Source organism: Drosophila takahashii, chromosome 3R (assembly GCF_030179915.1).
Source record: "Drosophila takahashii strain IR98-3 E-12201 chromosome 3R, DtakHiC1v2, whole genome shotgun sequence".
Lineage (NCBI taxonomy): Eukaryota > Metazoa > Arthropoda > Insecta > Diptera > Drosophilidae > Drosophila > Drosophila takahashii.
The window spans coordinates 31801151-31816455 of NC_091681.1; the positions used below are offsets into that span (position 1 = coordinate 31801151).

The 15305-nt window shown below is 38.5% G+C and overlaps 6 protein-coding genes across 7 annotated transcripts; 5 read left to right on the forward strand and 1 right to left on the reverse strand.

Moving 5' to 3' along the window:
* Window positions 1-428: 428 nt before the first annotated feature.
* On the forward strand, window positions 429-2024 carry LOC138913489 (uncharacterized). Its single transcript, XM_070217353.1, has 3 exons — window positions 429-1153; window positions 1211-1736; window positions 1795-2024. Exons 1-3 carry the CDS (start codon window positions 620-622, stop codon window positions 1977-1979), a joined length of 1245 nt encoding a protein of 414 aa, XP_070073454.1. The 5' UTR covers window positions 429-619; the 3' UTR covers window positions 1980-2024.
* A 2028-nt stretch (window positions 2025-4052) lies between these two features.
* Window positions 4053-5664, forward strand: LOC108064783 (uncharacterized). Its single transcript, XM_017152486.3, has 3 exons — window positions 4053-4793; window positions 4851-5376; window positions 5435-5664. The coding sequence occupies exons 1-3, from the start codon at window positions 4251-4253 to the stop codon at window positions 5617-5619; spliced, it is 1254 nt and encodes a 417-aa protein (XP_017007975.2). The 5' UTR covers window positions 4053-4250; the 3' UTR covers window positions 5620-5664.
* A 282-nt stretch (window positions 5665-5946) lies between these two features.
* On the forward strand, window positions 5947-7096 carry LOC108064824 (uncharacterized). The gene is made up of 3 exons (XM_070216596.1): window positions 5947-6196; window positions 6233-6746; window positions 6803-7096. The coding sequence occupies exons 1-3, from the start codon at window positions 6059-6061 to the stop codon at window positions 6925-6927; spliced, it is 777 nt and encodes a 258-aa protein (XP_070072697.1). The 5' UTR covers window positions 5947-6058; the 3' UTR covers window positions 6928-7096.
* A 202-nt stretch (window positions 7097-7298) lies between these two features.
* On the forward strand, window positions 7299-9158 carry LOC108064816 (uncharacterized). Of its 2 annotated transcripts, XM_070217530.1 has the most exons (4): window positions 7299-7360; window positions 7489-8314; window positions 8382-8895; window positions 8952-9158. In XM_070217530.1, the coding sequence occupies exons 2-4, from the start codon at window positions 7808-7810 to the stop codon at window positions 9116-9118; spliced, it is 1188 nt and encodes a 395-aa protein (XP_070073631.1). In that variant the 5' UTR covers window positions 7299-7360; window positions 7489-7807; the 3' UTR covers window positions 9119-9158. The 2 variants fall into 2 exon arrangements, with proteins under 2 accessions (XP_070073631.1, XP_044251489.2); XM_044395554.2 differs by having other exon boundaries at window positions 7325-8314.
* A 325-nt stretch (window positions 9159-9483) lies between these two features.
* On the forward strand, window positions 9484-11037 carry LOC108064456 (uncharacterized). The gene is made up of 3 exons (XM_017151992.3): window positions 9484-10068; window positions 10250-10775; window positions 10840-11037. Exons 1-3 carry the CDS (start codon window positions 9514-9516, stop codon window positions 11019-11021), a joined length of 1263 nt encoding a protein of 420 aa, XP_017007481.3. The 5' UTR covers window positions 9484-9513; the 3' UTR covers window positions 11022-11037.
* An 859-nt stretch (window positions 11038-11896) lies between these two features.
* On the reverse strand, window positions 11897-15019 carry LOC108064888 (uncharacterized). Its single transcript, XM_017152643.3, has 4 exons — window positions 14937-15019; window positions 14202-14428; window positions 12238-13104; window positions 11897-12178 (listed from the first exon to the last, which is right to left on the reverse strand). Exons 2-4 carry the CDS (start codon window positions 14413-14415, stop codon window positions 11982-11984), a joined length of 1278 nt encoding a protein of 425 aa, XP_017008132.3. The 5' UTR covers window positions 14416-14428; window positions 14937-15019; the 3' UTR covers window positions 11897-11981.
* Window positions 15020-15305: the final 286 nt, after the last annotated feature.

The window sequence follows — 15305 nt, forward strand, 5'->3', positions numbered from 1 at the left end:
CCAGGCGGAATCGCAGCCACCGGCCTAAAGTTCAAAATCTTCTTATATTCCGGCTCATCTTTCTGCAGAACTTGCTGGAAGTATTCGGCATTTATCCACTTGGGAATCTCCAAGTGCTCGTTCGGATTAACTATTGACTCTGTTGGGCCTGCCATTTCGTATCTGTGGTACTAGCGATCCAACGCTTCTGTTTCAACTGACTTGGTGACGTTGGTTGTAGAGATTTTATGACGAACGTAAGCTTTCTCTTCTCAGATAAAATGTATATCGTAAAGCTTTTAGGGTTACGAAGTAAAAGGTTGTCAGCGTGACTTCACAGTTACCTGTAATCAACGCATTTTGAAAACAGAAGATAGCGGTAATTAATTACACTTTTATTTTAGGGTTCTAAAAGCTTGAAAGCTCTAAAAAAATCAAAGAGTCAAGAGAGCGTGAGCGGATAAATTTCCTACATGGCTTTTGACTCAATCCTAAGAGCCAAAATCAAACTGATAATAATTTCGTCAAGCAAAGCGTTTATTACATTTACACAAAAAGCTTTCACAAATCGAACGTATATATGAGCCCCCAGTGAACCAGTCTAATATAGTATTAGAAATAAAACCAAAGACGCAACAACATGGCTGAAGAGAGTTTAATGCTGAATCCTCCGGAATGGCTGAATGTTCAGTTCATAACGAAAGTTTTGAGTGGCTACGAAAAGGCAGCTGACCTAGAAGTCACTAATTTGAGCTTCACACCGGCAAGTGCCAAAGGAGATCACTATGCCAGCATTATGTTCCGTGCCAAGGTGGATTATAAAACCCAGAAGGGAACCTTCTTCAAGTCGCTGATCATCAAAACAATGCCCGTGGAGGAGGGTGTCAAGAAGGATATGTTTGCCGATTCTCCCCTATTTATAACGGAAATTGGAATGTACAGTAAAGTTTTGCCCGAGTGGGAGAGAATTCTCCGGGGAGTTAACGATACATCCAAGCTGTATGTGGACTGCATCTATCACAGTCTGGACCCATACCAGATTATAATCTTTGAAGATCTCGTAGAGATGGGTTACGAAGTGGTGCGAGATCGTTTTCTCACACAGGAGGAAATTTGTAGTGCCTACTCAAAGTTGGCCAAAATCCACGCAATCAGCATGACAAAAATTTACGAGGTATATTGGAAAATAATATTATTTTATATTCAGAACTAAATATTTTGTATTTTTTAGAACCCCGATTATCTGAAAGAGTTCAAGTACGGAATGTTGGATATGCCTGGGCTGATGGACAGTCCCATTATAAATGCCGGAATGGCACCCTTTATCGATATGTTGGGTCGAATTCCCGAACTGACCAAATACCAGCCTCATTTTGAAAAGATTGCACTGCACTTTAAGGACCGATTGCGGGATATCATGCGAGATTATCGAATTAATCCGCATTCGGGATACAATGTCCTGATCCACGCAGACTACCATTGCCGGAATATGATGTTTAAGCACAATAAGGAAACCGGAGCCTTCGAGGACTGCATGCTGCTGGATTATCAGGGCTGCAATGTGGCACCCATGGCCGTGGATCTGATTTACTCCATTTATATGCTGATGGGGACGGAGCAGAGAAGCGGAGAATTGGAGACTCTGCTGAACTACTACTTATCCGTCCTGCTAGAGACTCTCAAGAAGATTGGCTACCGGGGTGAAATGCCCACTAAATTGGGCTTCTGGGCGGAAATTAAACGCCACAGATATTATGGTAAGTTAAAGTTAAAGTTAGAAGTAAAAATATTTATTTAAAATTATTTCGATTTCAGAGTTCCTATTGCTGAGCACTTTCTTGCCAGTGTCGGTGGGTCTTAGAACCCATTCCATGGACTTGGCGGATTTGCTGCACAACGAAGAAACTCGGAAGCAATTATATCTACTGAAAGAAGTGGTTGAAGAAACCAAAGTTATAATGGCCAGATTGGATAAAGCTGGATATTTCGAGGATTTGTAAAGTGAAATGCATACAATTTAAAAAAGAATAAATCACTAAAAATGAGTCACTGCTTCATAACGTTTTATTGTCATTGTTTTGAATGGAAAAATTTTATATTATTGGGGCAACACAATTCTCTTAAAAGCTTTTTAGGTATACCTATAATTTGGCTGCTTCTATTTTGTTGTAGTGTTATGGCATAAGAGCAAGCCCCTTTTAAAAATAAAAGTTTTATGGATCGCAAAGCTTAAAATAGCTTCAAATAGCCAAATTCAATGAGCTTTAAAGCTCAAAACAAAACCGAAAATTCAAGAGAGTGAGATTGATTTTAGTTCATATCGAGCGTTTGGTCGTCACGTGTGTAAATAGCAGGGACCGTAAATAATCATTATTTGAGATTTTTATTTTAAAAAGACTACTGTGATATTTTGTTTTAAACGTCAAAAATAACGTTCTTTTTACTCTTGTTCACAAAGTATATGCATTTCAACAAATCTGGAAAGCAAATTAACTGTTATTTGTTCATGTCTATAAAGTGCATAAAAACCAGTTAAATTGTTGATTAAAACTTGTAAAAACCTCAGTAGGCCTTTTAAAATAAAAATCTCAAATAATGATTATTTACGGTCCCTGGTAAATAGACGAATATTGTGCCAAGCGAAACTCTTATTACAAACAGATATTTTTTATAAAAAAGTTTTAAACAATATTATAAATTCTTAGCACAAAATGGCCGAAGATAGTTTAATTCTGTTTGTCAGTTTGTCCACTTGTCCACTTGTCCAAAATATGTTTTTTAAGTTTTGAAAATTTGATATGACGTTCATCACATCGATATAAAAAACTTTTGTTCTACCACTTTTGGAAAAACCCGCTAGTTTAGCGGAAAAATAGCTATAAATAGCTAAAATTCGGAAAGCCGTAACTTCTATACTACTAAAGCTACAGACTTGTGCTGCATCTCGTTTGAAAGGTATTTTTAAATGCTATAAACGCCTTCTATATGCAATTTGTGTAAATGTAATAGTTAAAAAGATATGAACAAAAGAAAATTTGTTAAAACTTTTTTTTTAGCTTTTTTTTTAATTTTCTCAAAAACGGCTCTAACGATTTTCCTTACAACTTTAAACTGTATAGCCCTTGAGATTCCTTAAATTTTGGTATACATCATGTTTATGTAAAAAATCGCGTTTAAAAGTTATTCAGAAACGAAAATAGCCACTTTTGCCAGCTCAGAACAACTAACGCTCCCTGAGTATTGAATTTTGTGGGAGGGTATCCGAACTGTATTTTAGGGTCATGGAATCAGTAAATTTGCACTTAAGAGTTCCATATAGGAATCTTTTGTTCTACGACTTTTGGAAAAAGCCGCTACTTTAGCGGGCACGCTGCAATAGTAAATGCCTGTAAAGGGAAAAAGGCTGGAATAGTTTGCTAGGGCGGGCCGAATGAGAAAATATTAGAAAGTCTATTTAATGACGAGTGTAATAATTTTTCGTCACAAATGTTGATATCAGAACTTTTGTATGTTGAAGGTGCGGTCGTCACTAGTTTTTTACCTCGTTAAGAGGTGTTTTTATTTGATCTTTAAGAACTACAGATTTTTAAACTTTTTACCCTTCATCTCAAGATCAAAGTGAATCCGCAGCATAATTGATGTGAAATTCTCGCCAGGCGGAATCGCAGCCACCGGCCTAAAGTTCAAAATCTTCTTATATTCCGGCTCATCTTTCTGCAGAACTTGCTGGAAGTATTCGGCATTTATCCACTTGGGAATCTCCAAGTGCTCGTTCGGATTAACTATTGACTCTGTTGGGCCTGCCATTTCGTATCTGTGGTACTAGCGATCCAACGCTTCTGTTTCAACTGACTTGGTGACGTTGGTTGTAGAGATTTTATGACGAACGTAAGCTTTCTCTTCTCAGATAAAATGTATATCGTAAAGCTTTTAGGGTTACGAAGTAAAAGGTTGTCAGCGTGACTTCACAGTTACCTGTAATCAACGCATTTTGAAAACAGAAGATAGCGGTAATTAATTACACTTTTATTTTAGGGTTCTAAAAGCTTGAAAGCTCTAAAAAAATCAAAGAGTCAAGAGAGCGTGAGCGGATAAATTTCCTACATGGCTTTTGACTCAATCCTAAGAGCCAAAATCAAACTGATAATAATTTCGTCAAGCAAAGCGTTTATTACATTTACACAAAAAGCTTTCACAAATCGAACGTATATATGAGCCCCCAGTGAACCAGTCTAATATAGTATTAGAAATAAAACCAAAGACGCAACAACATGGCTGAAGAGAGTTTTAATGCTGACGAGCTGAATCCTCCGGAATGGCTGAATGTTCAGTTCATAACGAAAGTTTTGAGTGGCTACGAAAAGGCAGCTGACCTAGAAGTCACTAATTTGAGCTTCACACCGGCAAGTGCCAAAGGAGATCACTATGCCAGCATTATGTTCCGTGCCAAGGTGGATTATAAAACCCAGAAGGGAACCTTCTTCAAGTCGCTGATCATCAAAACAATGCCCGTGGAGGAGGGTGTCAAGAAGGATATGTTTGCCGATTCTCCCCTATTTATAACGGAAATTGGAATGTACAGTAAAGTTTTGCCCGAGTGGGAGAGAATTCTCCGGGGAGTTAACGATACATCCAAGCTGTATGTGGACTGCATCTATCACAGTCTGGACCCATACCAGATTATAATCTTTGAAGATCTCGTAGAGATGGGTTACGAAGTGGTGCGAGATCGTTTTCTCACACAGGAGGAAATTTGTAGTGCCTACTCAAAGTTGGCCAAAATCCACGCAATCAGCATGACAAAAATTTACGAGGTATATTGGAAAATAATATTATTTTATATTCAGAACTAAATATTTTGTATTTTTTAGAACCCCGATTATCTGAAAGAGTTCAAGTACGGAATGTTGGATATGCCTGGGCTGATGGACAGTCCCATTATAAATGCCGGAATGGCACCCTTTATCGATATGTTGGGTCGAATTCCCGAACTGACCAAATACCAGCCTCATTTTGAAAAGATTGCACTGCACTTTAAGGACCGATTGCGGGATATCATGCGAGATTATCGAATTAATCCGCATTCGGGATACAATGTCCTGATCCACGCAGACTACCATTGCCGGAATATGATGTTTAAGCACAATAAGGAAACCGGAGCCTTCGAGGACTGCATGCTGCTGGATTATCAGGGCTGCAATGTGGCACCCATGGCCGTGGATCTGATTTACTCCATTTATTTGCTGATGGGGACGGAGCAGAGAAGCGGAGAATTGGAGACTCTGCTGAACTACTACTTATCCGTCCTGCTAGAGACTCTCAAGAAGATTGGCTACCGGGGTGAAATGCCCACTAAATTGGGCTTCTGGGCGGAAATTAAACGCCACAGATATTATGGTAATTTAAAGTTAAAGTTAGAAGTAAAAATATTTATTTAAAATTATTTCGATTTCAGAGTTCCTATTGCTGAGCACTTTCTTGCCAGTGTCGGTGGGTCTTAGAACCCATTCCATGGACTTGGCGGATTTGCTGCACAACGAAGAAACTCGGAAGCAATTATATCTACTGAAAGAAGTGGTTGAAGAAACCAAAGTTATAATGGCCAGATTGGATAAAGCTGGATATTTCGAGGATTTGTAAAGTGAAATGCATACAATTTAAAAAAGAATAAATCACTAAAAATGAGTCACTGCTTCATAACGTTTTATTGGCATTGTTTTGAATGGAAAAATTTTATATTATTGGGGCAACACAATTCTCTTAAAAGCTTTTTAGGTATACCTATAATTTGGCTGCTTCTATTTTGTTGTAGTGTTATGGCATAAGAGCAAGCCCCTTTTAAAAATAAAAGTTTTATGGATCGCAAAGCTTAAAATAGCTTCAAATAGCCAAATTCAATGAGCTTTAAAGCTCAAAACAAAACCGAAAATTCAAGAGAGTGAGATTGATTTTAGTTCATATCGAGCGTTTGGTCGTCACGTGTGTAAATAGACGAATATTGTGCCAAGCGAAACTCTTATTACAAACAGATATTTTTTATAAAAAAGTTTTAAACAATATTATAAATTCTTAGCACAAAATGGCCGAAGATAGTTTAAATCTCCCAGAATGGTTGAATGTGCAATTTATAACCGAAGTTCTGAGTGGTCACGTAACGGAGCCGGACCTTAAAGTTACTAACTTGGATTTCGCCCCGGGAAGTGTAAAAGGAGATAATTACGCCCATATAATTTAATACACATTTTTCAAATAGCGACCTGAGTTCCTGAAGGATTTCAAGGATGGAATTTGTCTTGTAGATATTCCGTATATGAGCTTCGGAATGGCTCCGTTTACGGAGTTTTTAGGACGTATTCCTGAATTGAAAAAATACCAGACGCACTTTCAGAAGTTGGGACTCAGCTTTATAGACCGATTGCGGAATGTCATGAAGGAGTACGAAACAAATCCCCAGCCAGGATACTACGTTCTCTGCCATGGCGACTACCACACTAGAAATGTAATGTTCAAGCACAATAAGGAAACGGGATGCTTTGAGGACTGTATGCTGCTGGATTACCAGGGAAGTTATGTGGCGCCAATGGCCGTGGACTTGATGTACTCCATTTATATGTTAATGGACCGAGAGCAGCGCACTGAGAAATTGGAGACCCTACTGAACTACTATTTCTCCGTCCTCCTAGAGACCCTCAGAAAGATTGGGTACCAGGGAGTAATGCCCACTCCTCTTGCGTTCTGGGCGGAACTAAAACGCCTTAAGGAATACGGTAAATTTAAATCACTTAAGAGTTTCTCGTTGTTAAAATGTATGTTTTTATTCCAGAATTCCTATTTCTGAGTACCTATTTACCAATGTCGCTGGGCCTTAGCCTTGGAACCGCCTCAAATGAACAAAATGATCAAAAATTAACAGAATTTATTGAAGAATGTAAAATACTGCTGGCCTGATTCGAAAGGTCAGGATATTTTGAGGATCTCTAGGATTTCAAATTAATGAAAGTTGTTACTGAAGTATTTTACTCAAGACCGGACAATATTAACTGTAAAATATTATATTTTCTAATATGTGTACCCAAAGAAATAAAAGAACTGTGCAAATATTTCTCTGCAAACCCAACATACTGTGTAAAAGTAGATGTACATTTTGATAAGGCATTTGAGACCGGTGATAAAAACACTCTCTTTCGGACTTTCAAATAGAGAGATAATAAATATTAGTATTTAAAAAATCAAACGAAAAGCTCTCCTATATCTCAGGCAGAAAGCTTCTTTAAGTTCCACACAATTGCGTTCTAAATCGAAGTTCTCTCTGAAAGTCAATTTAAGCTGCAGCGGAATGCAGCTTGGTACAGTTCGCAAATTTTCTCAAATCGACATAGATGTTAGTAAACAAAAAGTTTAAGAATAAATCACAATTTAAATGTTTCAATGCCAAATGATTGAACACAAATCAGTTGGAATCCCTGATTAGGAAAACTACTTCGAAAATTTTTAATAGTTTTTTACCAGATTTTATTCTGGTAAAGTAACATTTTTTCAACAGGTGTTTAACTAAGAGATATATGGATGCTTCTATTATCAGTTCAAAACTCTTAAAAAAATAAAAGTGTTTATGGATCGCAAGGATTAAATAAATTGTATACAAAACCAAATCTACACATCGGTCAAATACAAAGAGCTTAAAAGCTTAAAACAAAAACGAAAATTCCAGAAAGGGAGGTTGACTTTAGCTCCCATTGAGCGTTTGGTCGTCATTTGTGTACATAGTGCAATCTCAAAATATTTTCGCATAATATTCTAAAACAATATTATAAATTCTAAGCACAATATGGCTAAAGAATATTTATATATCCCACAATGGTTGACTGTGCAATTTTTAACCGAAGTTCTGAGTGGACACGAAAAGGAAAAGGACCTTGAGGTTACCAACTTGGATTTAACCCAGGGATGTGTTGAAGGAGATAATTATATATGTAGTATGTATCGTGCAAAAGTGGAATACAAAACCCAGAAAGCAACCTTATCCAAGACCCTGATTATAAAAACGGTGTCGGAAGGGTATGCCGTTTCTGCTTCATTCATAAATGAAATAGGCATGTATAAAAAAGTCCTGCCTGAGTTCGAGAAGATTCTCCGAGAAAAAAATGATACAACCAAACTGCATGCAGAATGCATATATTATAGCCTGGAGCCCCGACAGGTTATTATATTTGAAGATCTTGTGGAGAAGGGATATGCAATGGTGCAAAATCGTTTGCTCACGGATGAGGAGATTTGTAGAGCATACACCAAGCTGGCTAAAGTCCATGCAGTCAGCATGAAGTTTATTAATGAGGTAATAAGATATCAAAAATTAATAATTTAAAAACCTATATTAATTACTATATCTGTTCATTGATTAGCGACCTGAGTTCCTGAAGGAGTTCAATGATGGAATTTGTCTTTTAGAAAGTCCCTGTATGAAATGCGGAATGGATTCGTTTACGTCTTTTTTGGGACGCATCCCAGAATTGAAAAAATACCAGTCTCACTTTGAGAAGATCGAACTCAACTTTACAGGCCGACTGTGGGAGGCTATGAAGGAGTATCAAACTAAACCCCAGCCGGGATACTACGTTCTCTGCCATGGGGATTTTCAAACTAAAAATTTAATGTTTAAACACAATAAGGAAACAGGAAGCCTTGAGGACTGTATGCTGCTGGATTATCAGGGAAGTTATGTGGCGCCATTGGCCGTGGACTTGATGTATTCTATTTATATGATAATGGGCCGAGAACAGCGCACTGAGAAACTGGAGACCCTACTGAACCATTACTTCTCGGTACTGCTTGAAACCCTCCGAAAGATTGGCTACCAGGGAATAATGCCCACGCATCATACTTTCTGGGCGGAAGTAAAACGTCTCAAGGATTATGGTGAGTTTAAAGCACTCAAAAGTTTCTCGTTCTCAAAATATATATTTTCATTCCAGAATTCCTATTCCTAAGCACCTACTTACCATGGTCTCAGGGGGTTTGGCTTAGGGGTTATGAATCCTACTCCAACGCAGAAACTGATCAAAAATTAAAAGAATTTATTGAAGAATGTAAAATAATGCTGGCCCGATTCGAAAGTTCAGGATATTTTGCGGAGTTGTAAGATTTTAAATTTTTAAATATTTATTCAAGATCCAACAATCTAAATGTACTATTTTCTTATATGTGTACCTAATAAATAAAATATCTTTCTCTGCATACTGTGATACCAGTAGATCTAAACTTTTTGTGGGTGCATCATTCACTATGCACATAAGTGATGGGATACCAGATGGGTAATAAAAACACTCTCTTTCGGATGTCCAAAAAGAATACTTTCAAGTATTTATAAAAACAAACGAAAAGCTCTCATTTATCTCTGGGAGAAAGCTTCTTTAAGTCCCACACCATTTCATTCTAGGTCGAAATTCTCTCTGAAAGTCAATTTAAGTAGCAGCGAAATCGAGCTTTGTTCAGTTCGCTCTCTTTTGGAAATCGAGCTACAAGTTGGTAAACAAAATGTCCGGGAACCCCGATAACAGTCAGTTCAACGATGACGAATTGGTGCCACCTGAGTGGCTAAACTCGGAGTTCATGGCCCATGTTCTGGGGTCCCATGAAAAGGAACCCGTGGTCAAGGTAATCGACTTGACCTTGTCCCCGGCGAGTGCGAAGGGCGATCACTATGCCAGCATCATGTTCCGGGCCAAGGTCAAGTATGCCAACGCGAATGGGGAGTTCGAAAAGTCGGTGATCATTAAAACGATGCCAGAGGCGGAGGGTCACAAGAAGGAGATGCTAGTTGGATCGCCCATATTCGAAACGGAGACGGGCATGTACACAAAGGTGTTGCCCGAATTCGAGAGGATTCTTCGGCAGGCCGGCGATAGCACCAAGTTGTACGTGAATTGCATATATCATAGTCTAGAGCCGCATCAGGTCCTGGTCTTTGAGGATCTCGTAGAGATGGACTACTTCGTACTGAAGGATCGGGACGCCACCCTGGACGAGATTCATCGAGTCTACTTTAAGCTGGCTAAATGGCATGCAGTCAGCTTAAAAGTACAGCATGAGGTAAGTTCTTAAAAACATATATTATTTAATAACAAGAAATAGTAAAAAAAATCAGTTTTAGGTATATCAGAAATCCAATCATAAAATACAAATTCTTCATTACCTACACAACTTTGTTTGCTTGTCTTTTTATATTTATTTATATTTTTTATTAATATCATTATAATCTTTACTTCTTAAGCAACCCGAATTCTTAGAGGCCTACACCCACGGACTGTTCGAAATGCCACATTTTATGTCTGATCCCTTTATGAAGACTGGAATGCAGTTTTTCGTAGAACTTTTGAGCCAGGAGCCGGAGCTTAATAAGTACCATTCCTATTTCAAAAGCATCGAGGGAGATTTCCTGGAGCGACTTGTGGCCGAGTGGACGGAAATCCGAAACAACCCGAAAGTAGATCCGTACAGGGTACTTTGCCACGGCGACCTGCACCTTCGAAACATTATGTTCAAGTACAAGGATCCTGGATCTTTCGAGGACTGCATGCTACTGGACTTTCAAATCTCCCATCTTTTTCCCCTGACATTCGATTTGGTCTACTCGATATACATGCTTATGGAGGCGGAGCATCGATTTAAGCACTATGATGATTTAATCGACTATTACTTTTTCGTTTTTGAGGATGTTTTAAAGAAAATCGACTATAAGGGTGAAATGCCCACCCAAGAGGGTCTTTGGCAGCGTCTGCTTCAACCTAAATACTACCGTAAGTTCTTTGTTAAATACATGATAATAATAACATTGCGTAATTCCTTGCATGATCGTTTCAGATTTCTTCCTTTTAAGTACCTTTCTTCCTTTGATGTGGGCAGTGAGGGATAAGTCTGTTGACTTTGGCGATGTGCTTCAGAATGAGGAGAAGCGAAGGAAATGCTCATTTTCTGAGGGTTACATTAAGGATGTGAAAAGAATGCTGGCCCGATGGGATATGTTCGGTTTACTGCAAGCTTGAAATAATTTTACTAAAAATATAAAACAATTTAAAAATATTATTATTATAATATGTTTGTGTTATTAGGTCTGATAAGCACGTCTCCACAACGACCCATGTCAAACAAACCTAACAAATGATTTCAAAAACAAACAATTTAAAAGTTTGCCTCATTTGAATAGCTAATTTCCATCGCTCTATGGTCGCTCATCTGGAAGCCCCGTGAATGAGAATTATTTGCGTGTTCCTAATTATATATGTAGTCCGTCTGCCGCGGGCAATTAAAACCCCATTTATGATGCAGTCACCCAGCCATATTTCGCTCAATGCCATTTATGAGGAGTGCACTTATTTATGGAATGTTTCCGACTGATTAAATGGGCGGCAAATAGATAAAAGCGAAATACCATCTCTATCTATGAAGTGTGGAAAACAAGTGTGGTTTTGAGGTTCAACAGATTAATAAATATGAGAAAATAGATTAAAGACAAATCTGTGGTCTCTGCTATTTATTGTTTATCAGGTTTCCAGTTGTGCGAAACGAGTCAAATAAATGGTTATCGCCTTGACAATGTCAATTTCCGTTAATTGATTGAGTGATAACAACGATCAACAACTGCGTATTGCTTTTGACACATACGTCACTATTTTGACACCCACCAATTTCTAGAGAGAGAATTGAAGAATTTACACTTTAATAAAAATAAAATACTATTTGATGAACTGCTCTTCTCTTTGGGCTCAATAAAAAAAGCCCCCATTCCGAGCTCAACGCACGCGTATCCATTTTTAGCCAGTCATGATGATTGTTTTATACGATTCCGCCAAGCGAATTGTTACTGTCCAAGGTCCAAGCTAGCGATTTCATTGGGAAAACGGTCGAAAGTATGTTTAAATTAAATAAAATTTGCTTATTTATTGTTCGCTCTTATGATTTATGATATCACAAATAATGTACAATGGGGCTACACGAAATGAAACCTAGACCGACTTCAAAAGTCCTTTGTTCTCGAAAAACGGCAAAAGCAACTTCATGGCCCTGGCGTAGTAGGGATTGATAAAGGTCCTGTAACGCAGGGCATCGGCCTCGGGTCCTGGGGCCATCATCATTTTCATGTTGGCATCCTTGTCGGTGGGCATCAGTGTGGCCACCATCACACCCATGGCGGTCAGGGGTCCTGCAATCCAATAAATATATTGTTAATCTGCTAAATATCCAATTAAATATCCAACTCACCCCAGAATCCATACTTCAGCATCATGATGTGCAGATCCCTGAGTGTGGGAATGGATTTCGAGTAGTTCAACAGCTTCAGGCATTCCGCCAGGCGCTCGTGATAGATCTGAATGAAGTGATCGAACTCCTTGACCTTGATGTCCAGCGAGGCGGAGGTTGTGATCAGGTACCAAAGGTCCTGGGCCGGAGTGCCCCACTTGCCGATCTGCAGGTCCACAAATATGGTTCTATCGATCTCACCGTTGTCCTTGTAATTGAACATAATGTTGTTGGACCAGCAGTCACCGTGATTGAGCACGTTAAACTCGGTCTCGTCCACCTGATTGATGGCCAGAGCTTCCTCGAACACTTCCACGGGGCTCCACATATTGGCGATGTATCGCTCGACGCCCTCGAGCTGCCACTCCCTCATCGCCTTCAGGAACATCACCTGACGCATCTCGCCCAGAGCCTCGAAAAGAGGACGACTCTGCTCATTATACATCGACATGGAGTACAGAGGATCGTAGGGTCCATTTATTTCCCTCGCCACCACGGAGGCGGCGTGAAGTTCGGCCAATTTCCGGAGCACATGGCGCATGTGCGGCATATCGAATCCCTTTAGCCGATCGAAATTCTTGAAATGCTGCCGACTCAGATCCTCGAAGACCAGGGTAATCAACTCAGCGGTGGCCTCGACATGCAGGCACTTGGGCGCCAACTCAATTTCCAGGCCCGCCTCCTTGTAGAGCTTCACGAACTGCGGTATGTGCACCTCGTACATTTTCCTCTCCTTGGGGAACAGTCCCATGCCATTGACCACATCCGCTCCACTGTCCGCCTCCAGCATGGTTTTCAAAATATACGAGAGTTTCTGCTCGCTGCCATCTGAAAGTAAAGAAAATCAACATAAATATTTTGTATTTCTCTGGGCTTAAATATTTGAGATTGTAATTATGTTTTATTTAAATAAAGGAAAATCTAAAGTGAAGAAAAGTGGAATGGTCAAAATATCGTATTAAATATTTAAACTAATAGAACTAAATTTTACCATTTAAAAATTTGTAAATTGGTGTCGAAAATACTGCACCCAGAAAAAAAAATTACCTAAAATGTCAAAAAATGGCCTAGAATTTAGGTAAAATTGGCCTAAAACTGGAGCTAAGTCCTTGAATGGCCTAAAATTTAGGATTCCATGACCTAAATTGTTAGGCCATTATAGGCCTAAAATGAGGGTAATTTTTGGCCTAGATTTTAGGTAATTGGCTGCCTAAAAATATGAGAAAACCCCTATCCAAAATTTTAGGCCTTCTTTGGCCTAAAAATATGTACTGAAAAATTTATAATAATATAAAGTAAATACAGAAAAGTTTATAGCAAACTCGAGGTCAATGTCGGGCTTAGTCTTCAAGAAGTCGTCATTATGCCAACACACAAAAAGGAGCGAGGAGGCTTCACAGTTCAGCAGTGAAATCGCTGTCTTATTCAACGATCGAAGTGGGTTACCATGCAAGCCGCGCTATAACTGGATGGGAATTATAGCGTCGCCAAAACGGTATCAAAGTTCCGTGCAAATTTATTTAGGTAAAAGGCATTAATTTTAAGGCCCACGCTGACCTAAAATATTAGGCTATACGGGACCTAAATAGTAGGGCAAATATACCAAAAATTTAAATTTTTAGGCAGTACATGACCTAAAAAGGAACTTTTAGTCCATTTAAAATGTTTTAGGCTATGCATGACCTAAAATGTTGTCCATCATTTTTCTGGGTGTGGTTAGGATGTTAGTAATAATTACGACAAGCTTCTTGAATTGAAAATGTCATATTGAAATCATAGTTTAAAATCAGTAAACTAATAAAAATTTTTGAATATAATATTTCCATATTAAGTCACATTTCCATATTATTCAATACAATTAATGGATTTACTACGTATTTTTATCAGTGTAGAGATACAGTTTTAAATAAATGCCCTTTTCTTACCCTTTAAAAGTATATCCACAATGACCCGTATCATAATGGAAGTATAGTTCTCCCCAGGCGCGGTGGCCGCAATGGGTATAAAGTTCACGATCTTGTCAAAGGCTTCCACATCCTTCTGGAGAATTGGCAGGAAGTAGTCCTCATTCACCCACTTTGGAATGTGCAGGTGCTCGTTTGGATTGATTGGCTTTTCCGAGTTGCTGTTCGGCGACATTTTTGTTCTGATGCTGTAATCGTGGAAATCAATTAATTGACTCTCGACGGAAATGATCAGCGGTTCAAGATCAAAATAATTAAACAATTTCATTACAATTCCCGTTCATTTTAATTAATGTTTACGACAGAGAAAGCAGCCTTTTACGTGAAAATCTTAAAAGTGATGGGTGATCAAAGTCGAAAATATAAAAACTTTCTTTCTTTTCCGTTTTGTCTAATTTAGATAATACATTTTGGGGATTTACATTTTTTATACGCTTTTCTTTACATTGTTTATTACAATAGTTGAATTTTTAATAATTTTCTGTTTGAAATTCACTGAAACTCATGTTTGTAAACGACATATAATTATTTTATATTTTCAATGTATTAAAAAATCACTTGCTCAACCAGCTTTAAATCATTTGTTTATTTGAAGGTATTTCCGTAGATTTAGCACGGAGCAAAGTTTATTTCCGCATTAAATGATTGCCTCCGAACCGCCCACCAAATTTGCCACAATTGTTATTTATTACTGACCGACTTTGTGGATTTCTAGATTGAATTTAAATTCCCGCTGGGAGAAAAGACTGCGGCTGTGTCCGACGATTTCTAACGACAAACAAATACTGAACTCTCCGTGCGATTCCCATACTTTTATACGAATAGACCCCGCGTAGACAAGTGTGGCGGTTTGTGTGTAGAGGTCTATGTGTTTGGGCCGAGCTGATAGCGTAAACTCGTTTTTGTTTAGGCGGACTGACTGACTGACGATACTGCATGTGGTGTTGAACAAAGGTAGTAATAGAATAGAACCATGTAATCGCTTCCAATATCTCTGGATAGCCGTAGCCGTAAAAGAAATCATCGTTGACCCTTTGCAAACGCATTTGTAGGTAACGCTTTTGT

What these genes read in the sequence shown, in the direction of transcription:
- LOC138913489 (XM_070217353.1), top strand. Translation starts at nt 620, where the DNA reads ATGGCTGAAGAGAGTTTAATGCTGAATCCTCCGGAATGGCTGAATGTT. An exon ending in GCATGACAAAAATTTACGAG is followed by an intron (nt 1,154 to 1,210) that starts GTATATTGGAAA and finishes TGTATTTTTTAG; the next exon opens with AACCCCGATTATCTGAAAGA. An exon ending in TAAACGCCACAGATATTATG is followed by an intron (nt 1,737 to 1,794) that starts GTAAGTTAAAGT and finishes TTTCGATTTCAG; the next exon opens with AGTTCCTATTGCTGAGCACT.
- LOC108064783 (XM_017152486.3), top strand. Translation starts at nt 4,251, where the DNA reads ATGGCTGAAGAGAGTTTTAATGCTGACGAGCTGAATCCTCCGGAATGG. An exon ending in GCATGACAAAAATTTACGAG is followed by an intron (nt 4,794 to 4,850) that starts GTATATTGGAAA and finishes TGTATTTTTTAG; the next exon opens with AACCCCGATTATCTGAAAGA. An exon ending in TAAACGCCACAGATATTATG is followed by an intron (nt 5,377 to 5,434) that starts GTAATTTAAAGT and finishes TTTCGATTTCAG; the next exon opens with AGTTCCTATTGCTGAGCACT.
- LOC108064824 (XM_070216596.1), top strand. Translation starts at nt 6,059, where the DNA reads ATGGCCGAAGATAGTTTAAATCTCCCAGAATGGTTGAATGTGCAATTT. An exon ending in GAAGTGTAAAAGGAGATAAT is followed by an intron (nt 6,197 to 6,232) that starts TACGCCCATATA and finishes TTTTTCAAATAG; the next exon opens with CGACCTGAGTTCCTGAAGGA. An exon ending in AAAACGCCTTAAGGAATACG is followed by an intron (nt 6,747 to 6,802) that starts GTAAATTTAAAT and finishes TTTTTATTCCAG; the next exon opens with AATTCCTATTTCTGAGTACC.
- LOC108064816 (XM_070217530.1), top strand. Translation starts at nt 7,808, where the DNA reads ATGGCTAAAGAATATTTATATATCCCACAATGGTTGACTGTGCAATTT. An exon ending in GCATGAAGTTTATTAATGAG is followed by an intron (nt 8,315 to 8,381) that starts GTAATAAGATAT and finishes TTCATTGATTAG; the next exon opens with CGACCTGAGTTCCTGAAGGA. An exon ending in AAAACGTCTCAAGGATTATG is followed by an intron (nt 8,896 to 8,951) that starts GTGAGTTTAAAG and finishes TTTTCATTCCAG; the next exon opens with AATTCCTATTCCTAAGCACC.
- LOC108064456 (XM_017151992.3), top strand. Translation starts at nt 9,514, where the DNA reads ATGTCCGGGAACCCCGATAACAGTCAGTTCAACGATGACGAATTGGTG. An exon ending in GCTTAAAAGTACAGCATGAG is followed by an intron (nt 10,069 to 10,249) that starts GTAAGTTCTTAA and finishes TTACTTCTTAAG; the next exon opens with CAACCCGAATTCTTAGAGGC. An exon ending in GCTTCAACCTAAATACTACC is followed by an intron (nt 10,776 to 10,839) that starts GTAAGTTCTTTG and finishes TGATCGTTTCAG; the next exon opens with ATTTCTTCCTTTTAAGTACC.
- LOC108064888 (XM_017152643.3), bottom strand. Translation starts at nt 14,415, where the DNA reads ATGTCGCCGAACAGCAACTCGGAAAAGCCAATCAATCCAAACGAGCAC. An exon ending in TGTGGATATACTTTTAAAGG is followed by an intron (nt 13,105 to 14,201) that starts GTAAGAAAAGGG and finishes CTTTACTTTCAG; the next exon opens with ATGGCAGCGAGCAGAAACTC. An exon ending in GCTGAAGTATGGATTCTGGG is followed by an intron (nt 12,179 to 12,237) that starts GTGAGTTGGATA and finishes ATTGGATTGCAG; the next exon opens with GACCCCTGACCGCCATGGGT.